The sequence below is a fragment of the Danio rerio genome, chromosome 16 (assembly GCF_049306965.1).
Source record: "Danio rerio strain Tuebingen ecotype United States chromosome 16, GRCz12tu, whole genome shotgun sequence".
In the NCBI taxonomy this organism is placed as follows: domain Eukaryota; kingdom Metazoa; phylum Chordata; class Actinopteri; order Cypriniformes; family Danionidae; genus Danio; species Danio rerio.
The window spans coordinates 16,264,347-16,274,485 of record NC_133191.1 but is presented as its reverse complement, the minus strand read 5'-3'; the positions used below and the strand labels follow the sequence as shown (position 1 = coordinate 16,274,485).

General features: G+C 34.1%; 1 protein-coding gene across 2 annotated transcripts; it reads left to right on the top strand.

Moving 5' to 3' along the window:
• The first annotated feature begins 4,617 nt into the window (after positions 1-4,617).
• gra (granulito) lies at positions 4,618-8,453 on the top strand. 2 transcript variants are annotated; one of them, NM_001100948.2, is given in 7 exon segments: positions 4,618-4,730; positions 5,624-5,700; positions 5,853-5,893; positions 5,999-6,074; positions 6,606-6,715; positions 6,862-6,923; positions 7,020-8,453. In NM_001100948.2, coding segments are annotated over 7 exon segments (426 nt in total). In that variant the 5' UTR covers positions 4,618-4,680; the 3' UTR covers positions 7,030-8,453.
• The last annotated feature ends 1,686 nt before the right edge of the window (positions 8,454-10,139 follow it).

Genomic DNA, 10,139 nt, shown 5'->3' with positions numbered 1-10,139 from the left:
ATATGATATAAATTCACACATTGCACACTAAAATGACTTTTAAATTAAATGCATTTTCTCTCTTCAAACAGGAATCATGGCGGAATGTTTTGTGGAGGGTGCTTTTTGTCAAATTAAAGAAAAAGATGTGAAATATGCAGTGAGTGGTGGAGATTGATAACTGCAATTGAGAAATGCTGGTCCATGGGCATAAGTTCGTAGCACAAAGCTAAATGTGTGCAGGTCTGTAGTGTTTTTTTGCAACGTAACAACATTGCCTGTCATATACAAAATTTGTTTTTTTTTTCCTTCCCCATCTATTTTTTTAGATCTGAACAGGGCAATATTGTTGTCTGTTTGTGAAACTTTTGAAAATGCTAAAGAAATAACTTTGGTCCCACTTTATATTAAGTGGCCTTAACTACTATGTACTTACATCAAAAAATAAATACAATGTACTTACTGTGTTTATAATGTATTTGAGAACACTTGTGGTGCTTTTGAGTTGGGATAGAGGTTGGGTTATGGACAGGTTTGGTGGTATGGGTAGGTTTAAGGGTAGGTTAAGGTGTAAGGGATGGTCAACAGTGTATTTACAAATGTAATTACAAAAGTTAATTACAGATGTTGTTACATACTTGTACTTAATCAAGCATAAATACACAGTAAATACATGTATTTACACAATAAGTACATTGTAACAAACTATTAAATTCTATGTAAGTACATATTAGTTAAGGCCACTTAATATAAAGTGGGACCATAACTTTAAAGTTTTTGTGATTTACATCCTGTAAATGTACCTTAAACTTCTAAAATTATTGAAACACTGTCATTTATGTTACTTTGAAGGATAGTTTACCTGCAAATTACAGGTGGCATCAGTTTCGGCAGAACTGGCGAATGAAGTGCTTTGAATAAAGTATTTGTTTTATGTTCATTTTTAAGTATAATAGTATGTTTAACATTAAATATATTTGACTTAGTTGAATAATATTTTATTATGTTAAATAATGACACCTTAGAAAACGACAATTGGTCAGAATAACAGCGTGTGTTTTTTTTTTTTTTTTTGATTGAAATTCAGGGTTATTTTGGGTTGTCTTAAAACCAATGTAAACAGAAATTAAGATTTTTTTTATTAAGAGCCATTTTTAATTAAGAAAACTTTTGCATATAAATGTAATGGCTGTACTGCTTCACTGGAGGTAATGTGGCTAGCATGACTTTCTTAATGGGTTACAGAGTGTAGCTAATAAATACCAGGTATAAGAGTGATATCTATAGTTTTTGCTGTCATCAAAAGTCCAAGGAAAAAAAATAATGCTGGACATAATACCTATATGGCTCTGTATTTTCACATGTGAACTGATGCACTTGATGCAAACAATGTTCACTTTGTTGCACAGAGCTATTAAAAAGACCTCGGTTCTTTGTCACATGCATGTTTTACCCATATTTTCATCATTATTATTATTTTTGTAAATTTCTGGCTGTACTCGCACTAGGCAAATTTGTTATTGTCCCCACCTCCCCTGTGTGCATTTTTACCTTCCGATTTCGTGCACACTTATGTCATCGATGCAACTATTTTAGGTCATTTAGAACACCGTAATACACAGCCAAATATTTTTCTGAGCAGATTCACCTCATTTGAAGTTGGAGCTAAACAATGCAGCACACTGGCCCTCCAGGACTGAGTTTGGGCACCCCTGGTCTAGCTCCACTGAGTGCATTGAGTCTGACATTATAAGTTTGAAATATGCAGTCTCAGCTTGCAAATCTGCATCCAGATACTATTGCACGGTTAGGAGAGTTTAGTGCACTGGTGTCAAATCCTGTCTCTGGTGGGCGGTAGCTCTGCACAATAGCTTTAACCCTAATTAAACACACCTGATCAAACTAATTGAGTCCTTCAGGCTTGGATGAAACCTACAGGTAGTGTGATGAAGCAGGTTTGGAACTGTCCAGAGCTACGGCCCTCCAGGAACTGGATTTGACATCTGTGTGTGAGTACACCCTCAATGTGATGGCTAGGCCCACACGGAATCTGTGTGCGCAGACTTCTGCAGATTTGTAGCCCATCGTTGATTCTGTTTATTTACTAGTGTAAATGTGTGTACATTTATATTCAGTTTTTAAATTAATTTCAGTAATATTATTAACTAATATGAAAATATTTATATGATGTATTTACAATACAGTTTGTGACATCATATTTTTTGTCCTTTGGTTGATATATGAGAGACTTGCTTTGTTTACCAAATAAAGTGGATCTAATTGGATTTGCATTGTAAACATTAAATAAAAGTTAAAAAGGTTTTTCTTTTTTATTTCACATATTAAAGTTTTAGTTATGATTCTCCCAAAATCATTCCGCATAAATTCGCAGATTTTTAACAAACTTCTGCGCAGAAAGAACAAAAAAAGTCCACAGATTCCATCTGGCCCTAGTGATGGCACCCATTGGCTTAAATTATATGGCAAGCAGAGGACAATGGTTTCAACTAGAAATCTTCTTTAGGGCATACTCACACAGCTGTTAATGTTCTGCTGAAGAAAAAAAGTCTACATCTTGGATGGCCTGAGAGTAAATTAACACATTTTCATTTTGAGTGGACTATCCCTTTGGCTGTTCCTTCTGCTGTGGAGACCCCTGATCAAAAAAGGGACTAAGCAGAAAAAAAAAATGAATAGGCTAAAAAAAACAAAAAACAAACAGTTTCTCGACTTGTTTCTGATCTTGTTCGATGTGCACCGTTCATTGGATAACAGGATGTGTATTGTGATTTGTTTGGATAAAGACATAAAAATGTGCTAAACTAATTTGTAGCTCTATTATACCATGTAAACGTTATTGCAAGTGAAAATAAAAGTACTTATTCATAATTTTTTTTAATTACATTGCGTCACCTTATAGAATTATAAGGTTCTATCTCACCTTTTTGTCAAAATTGAGTTATTAAAAATATTCTTATAAAATGACAACTTATATACATTATGGGATTGTTTTTATGAGTTGTTTACATTTTAAGACATTTTATTTAAAACAAATGTTACACACATACTGTTTGCTATATGGAATGCAAAAACTTTAAAGCTCAATATCTTAAAGTCATTCAGAATGCAGATAGAACCTTATAATTCCAAGGTGACAATTTAATTAAAATGTTGCCCATATATGCCAGTATTACAAAAAACAACAGTTGAAGTGTTTTATATTTATTTATTATATAGGACAGGACATATTTGTAGATATACATACAGGGGTTAGACAACGAAACTGAAACACTGGCCAATTAAGTGTTGGAGGTTCATGACAAAATTTGACAAGCCTGGTGGCCAATCTCTTCATTGATTGCAAATTCCACTAGTGCAGGGGTCATCAAACTTGTTCCTGGAGGCCGGTGTCCTGCAGAATTTATCTCCAACCCTAATCAAACACATCTAAACCAGCTATTCGTTGTCTTAGGTATACTTGAAACACCCAGGCAGGTGTGTTGAGGAAAGTTGGAGCTAAACACTGCAGGGTCACTGGCCCTCCAGGACCAGGATTGGTGACCCCTGCACTAGTGAGAGCAGAGTGTGAAGGTTTAATTAGCAGAGTAATAGCACAGTTTTGCTTAAAATATAGCGATGCACATAACAATATGGTTAACATATCAGAGTTCAAAAGAACAAATTGCTGGTGCACATCTCGATGGAGCATCTGTGACATAGACAGCATTTTTCATATATACACACTTTCACTTTTCATACATATATATATATATATATATATATATATATATATATATATATATATTTTTTTTTTAACTTTTATTGTACAACATACTGTATATGCCATTTCTAAAATGAATAAAAATTAATTAATAAAACAAACAACTGAACAAAAGCAATTACTACATACACATACTCTCACTATACAGACCGTATTTATATCATTTATATTCCTTTTTGACCCATGATAATATTAATAGAGCTTCTTGCCATTGCTGTCTATTGAAGGTGTGTGCGTTCTGTCAACGACGACTGGGGAGGGGGAGGGGCAGTGAATCAGCTACGTCAGTGGCACGAATCAATCCACAACAGTGGCTGCTATTTATTTATTTATTGAAATATTGTGAATTTACGTAAGTACATTTCAATTAATAATATCAACAGCAAACTCATATTGGGGTGGCCAAAGGGGTGAGAAGGGGTGACCAGAGTTTACCCTTGGGGGCGCCCCTGAAAAAGGGAGTACCTAATAAAGTGGCCGGTGAGTGTATAACTTACACAGGCTTGGGCAAAAATACATTGCATATGTATTTTAAAATAAAATACCAAATACCTACATTTTAAGTCTATCAAATAAACTGCAACATACAACATGTATAAGAAATACAGTATTTTACATTTTACAAAATACCTTTACAAGATATACACACACACACACACATACATACACACACACACATGCAATATTGACGCATGCTTAACGTTAAATAAAAGAAAAATAGGCCAAGCCTCTTCTGTTGGTGATCTGCAATTTAAGAAGTTAATATTCATACAATACACAATAATATAGTGAATAACCAGTTCCAATGAGCGGAAAAATATTTTAGATATGTGTAAGTGATAATGGGAGAGGTCAAGCAAAGGGATAACGGACACACAGATGAAGAGTCACGAGCTCAGGCGGAATGATTTTGTTTAAAAATGACAGAGGCAGAGGACGCGGTGAATGAAGCTTGGAGCTTTGAGCACATGTAAGTTGTCTACATTACACTTAATTGCAGATTTTCGACTTTTTTTATTTGTTACATTCTTCTGAGTTACTTTTTGTCTGTCGTGAAGACTTTATGCGGTAAACAAAATTACACTCTGAAAGGAAAAGTTCGCAGTCATCGTGGCTAGCAGTTAGCACCGATGATGATGATGCCGGTTGAGTCAGATGATTAAGTTCATATCAGCTAAGTAACGTTATATTTCACATTTTTAACATCGGGTTGTGTGGTTCTTTGTTTTTTTGCTTTGATTCAGCTGGACTTTAGATAATTTCACCTGACTCAAGCGTCGTGTTAAATATGAAAAATAACTCCGATTATTATTATATTTGTATATAAAAATATTTGAGTAAGTTAGGCTAACGTTACAGATTTAATAGCATCACCTGTCTAAGACTGGCGAGCATCTACCTCAGTTAAAATGCAGTGGAAAGTTTATCTTTTATTTGTGTGACAGGATGGTATTGTATAGCTACGTTACCATCTTAACAGTTAAGTAAGTTAACTGATAACCGAGACGGTCTGTTGCTGTGCTATAAATAATCACTTTTTACTTAAATCTTTATGGTCATCCGAAAATGTTCATATACATAACATGTAACGTTATACCTGACTTTACAAACGTATGAAATTTAAATGAAGAACCACAAATAACAAATAATTCAATTTTAACTGAGCATTAAATATTAACGATAATCTGAATATGTATATGAATATGAAGCTTATTTTTGTAATTTACAAGATTTTAGATGAAAATAATTTAATCTGATTATAAAAGTGTGTTGCTGAAGACGTGCATGAAGAAATGAAGACATGTGTTTGTTACTTCATAAATGTTGGCTCACACGTGTGCTGCAATGTTTACCCTGACTTAGAAAAATGGATGTGTCAAAAAGGATAGTCAGACACCTGGAACCGGCGAGACCACTGCGCCGTTTCCGCTTGAATCAAGGTACACAATTTGAACATTCACACAAGGTTTAATCATTGAAAATGCAATTTCATTTAATGTCAGTTTTGTTAATTTTTGTGTGTGTGTGTGTGTGTGTTTGTGTGTGTGTGTGTGTGTGTGTTTGTATCTTTCTTTGGACATTTCAATAATAGTTCCTCAAAGCTATGCTGAGACTAGACCAATAGAAAAACCCGTAAGAATAATTTTATTGTTCTGAGATGATATTTTCATCCTTTGGAATTTAATTGTTGATGCTGGATGTTTTTTTTTTGTCTGATAACTGTTTTACTTTTAACAGGACAACATTATTACAGTGGAGAATTTCTATGAAATCCTGCACCTTAAAAGCACCGAGACCCAACAAAAGAAGAAAGGTAAGTAACTGTCTCAGAATACATTTTGTAATGCTGGGTTTAGACTACAAAATATCAGCTTTTTGTAAAAGTTTTATTTGTTGGATCATTTACCGCAATGGTTTTACCTTGCATTGTGGATTTATAAGTGTAGGAGCATATACAGGGAGCAAAATAATGATAGTCGTGGAGCCAATCCCAGTTATATCTGTTAAGCATGTGAACACCATTATCAGCTGTGTTGAAGATAAATAGATAGCTGGGTTGAATACCTGGGTAAGTTTAAGCACATGTAAGCATACACCCTCAGTTTTCAGTTCTAAAAAAACAGTGCTAACACTCAGAATATGTACGCAGCCAATAGCAAAAACGCTCTGAACTTAACCTGCTTTCATCTTTTTGTTTTTTTAAAGCCCCAAAACACAGTTGTCTTGCAAAAGTGTTGCTAAAAATGCATACTTTTTTATTTTTCTTAATTTAAATTTAGATTGTCAAAACGATCCCACAAGTGTAATGCATTGCTGTTTGTATCTATATATTTTTTTTTTGTAGTTGAAAGAATTTGCTACACTAGGGATTTCCTAGTTAAGATGGCAAACAGTCCAATGTCTAAGGAGAAACCTGAGTTTTTACCAGATCATCCAGTTGTTTTGAAGAATGGAGTAAGTTCTTTCCAAATTTGATTGAATTGTTTATTTTAATTTTAGAGTTTATTAAACACAGATTTGTCAGAAGACGACTACAGGTGTGGTATAATGAAAATATATGGCAAATCTTGTTCCAATTATCATTTTTTCACTTAAACTAGAGACCCAGTGACCTGCCCAGATACTTCTCCACCAGTTACAACAACAACAACTACAAACACTTGTAAGTGCCCTCACCAAACTAATATTACAACCAATACAAGAATATGAGTATTTTACATAATAATGGTTCCACTTATTGACTTTTTTTTTTTCATAGGTCTGACTAAATTGGAAAATTTTTATTGTTTTGTTTTTTGTTCTTTTAAATTACTCAAAAATGGTGACCAAAGTGGGACGTCTTCAAAATCACTTGAGTTTACAAGTTAAAGTTATAAATGGTATAAAACCGCCTTAAGCTTCACAATAAAAATTGAGGTTTTGTAAAGACAAGTATTATTTTTAAAATGAAAAAGTCATTTTCTCAATTTCTGAACATGGTTTGTTTTCTCCAGACAGTTGGAATTTCTATTATTGTTTCTAACCATCGGACAGGTTTGATGTCAGACTCAGGCTTTTGAACCTTGCTAAATATTGTATATGTTGTGTTGATACACTGCTTTATTCATTTGATGTGTTAAAGTTCACGGTGTAGCTTGAAGTGGGCTTGAAGTGTTAAAGACTGAAGTGATGTGCACCTTAAACCACTGACCTATTTCTAGCAAGTTCATATGTCTGTGTAAGGCTTTATCGAATCACACTGGAATATTTTCCTTTTGGACAAGATATTATAAAAGCAAATGCTGTTTGCAAGCAAAATAGAACTATCACTTTGACAATTATTAAATCTGATCGGTAACAAAGAGGTTTTTTAAAGGAACTCTCCATTTTTTTTAGTTGACTGATATGGTATGGTTAAACAGTTGAGTTTTACTATTTTTGAATCCATTCAGCCGATCTCCAGGCACTTTTAGATAAGCATATATAATTGAATTAGTTTAAGCTGTTAGCGTCTCGCCAAACAATTTTCCTATTTTAAAGCTTGACTCTTCTGTAATTACATTGCGCATTAAGACTTGACAGATGCTATTCTTTCAGCCGATATGGCTAGGAACTTGTTCAGATGTAATAATCAAGGCCATACCATGACTGCAGTAGGTGCAATATTACGCTGCAACTAAAATAGTGTCCAGCCATATTCTACCAGAAACTACAGCCTAGTCGAGTTTTAAATATGAAAATTATTTTTTTATTAATTTTTAAGCAAGATGCCAATGGTCTAATCCATTTCAATGATCTATGCTAAGCTAGGCTAAATGTTTTTTTTTTTTTTTCCGCTAGATCAGTTGAATGGATCTAAAAATGGTAAAACTCAACTGTCTTAACTTCAGGGCAGTTGTAAAATTTTTACTCAAGTTATTTTTCCATTTTTCCTAGTGCATCACCTTAAATACATCTTTCTTCTTGATATGAGTATGTGTGACATGTATGTCAATGTTGTGGATGGGATTGGAGTACGGAAGTATTTGTTACAGTACTAAAGCTTTTCAGTATTAGAGATTACTTCAAAAATGTTTGATGATAAACTCTGGATCTTGTGCAAGGATCCTCCTCCACTATTTGCACATTTGGTCAAAGGCAATATTTATATCACAGTGTGGTGTATTAGCTCTTTGAATCCATTACACTCAGTAAAGAATTGTCTTTCACTTGATTCTCTGCTTAATTGATTTTCACAATGTTGTGCATATTTTGTATTAATATCCAGTTGCAAAAAGGAGTAGTCTCTTAAAGGGATAGTTTACCCAAATTTACTCACTGTTTACTTAACCTCAAATGATTTAAACCTTTGAGTTCTTTCTTCTGTTAAACATCCAAAAAGATCTTTTGAAGAAAGTTGGAAGCCTGTAACCATTGACATAGCAGGAAAAACAAATACAATACAATTAAAGTCCATGATTATGGGTCAATAAGTACAGAAGGAAGAAATTCATAAAGGTTTAAACCACTCGAGGTTGAGTAAATTGTGTTTGGAATATGCTTGAAACAAGTATAAGAGAATATGTTTATGAATAAATTATGTTCTCCATAATTCTCTGCCTTTCTGTTCATCGAGTGAAGATATATGTATCCAAAGGAAGATGGGAAAAAAAGTCTGTATTATATTTTACTTTTTAAACCACTATTTTTTAGCACACGTTTTTTCATACATTCTGGTAATAGGCATCTTATGACCAGAAGAAAAATTACAAATACTTATATTGTGTCTGGTGGATTGGTGTACCGTAACCAGGTTGTAAGTACTACAAAATGTCAAAACAAGAAGCAAGTGACAGAGAGAGAGCATTCAATCTATAAAATACTATAGAGAATAAAACTATTGTTCAGTGTTCCATATTTGGTGCTATCTCGCTTCCAAATTGGCAAATTTGTGGTGCGTGAGGAGACGTGGCATTCGACGACATTTAATCTCTTCTTGCACAGATGCAGTTTTAAGGTCATTGTACTGCAGTTAACATCAAAAGGGCCTTAATCTGGGTCGATGATCAGACTGTGTCATGATTGACATCCCATCTGATCCTCTGACTCAGTCTAGATCAGTGTTTCTCAACCAATTTCCTTGTGGACCACCAGCTCTGCACATTTGCCATGTCTCCTTAACCAAACACATCTGATTCAGATCATCAGCTCATCAGAGACTGAAAGACCTGTAATAGGTGTGACAAACAAAGAAGACATGCAGTGCTTGTGGCCCTCCAGGAACGTAGTTGAACTCTCAGGATATTTTAAAGATAACCCTGGGTATCAAGACTCGTATCCTTTATTATTATGAAAATATATCCCCAGGTTACGTCATCAAAAATAGGGTTGATGGCTATACTGAAAATAAAAAAAAGTAAATAGGTAGTGTTTTTTCCTTGCATATTTCAAAAAGGGTCATTATTTATGTTATATTAAGGCATACAAGCCTTGATACCCAGGGTTTTCTTAAAATTACTTCATCCAATCTCGGCAGTGATGAACGTCCTTACTTGTGCAGCTCAACAATCTTACCACTTTTAAAAAGATAGTCTTTTCGCCTTTGCCATCAGGAGGTCCTGATAGTGGTACTACATGAAGGAGAATGACATTAAAAAGCCATATTTTTGCACAATTGTTTTTAGGGCTATGGTCATGAACAGCTGTTTTGAGTTTTCTGTACATTGCATGCTTTCCTTTTCTTTGTCACATGCTCTGGTTTCTTATGGCATTTGAAGCACTACATTAAATCTGGTTATGATCCACCAGTGCAAAATGTGAATACTTTTAATTTTCCTCTGGTTTTAAGAGTATGATCATGAGTTTACACACTGGCAGATAGAGGGCAGCGCTGCACAATAACAAATATGACAATATAAAC

Bases quoted from the DNA above. Each gene is read 5' to 3' on its own strand.
- gra (XM_073925123.1), top strand. From the start codon at position 4,916: ATGATTAAGTTCATATCAGCTAA. The intron at 5,701-5,852 runs GTACACAATTTG...TTTCAATAATAG, and splicing joins CCGTTTCCGCTTGAATCAAG to TTCCTCAAAGCTATGCTGAG. The intron at 6,716-6,861 runs GTAAGTTCTTTC...CACTTAAACTAG, and splicing joins CAGTTGTTTTGAAGAATGGA to AGACCCAGTGACCTGCCCAG.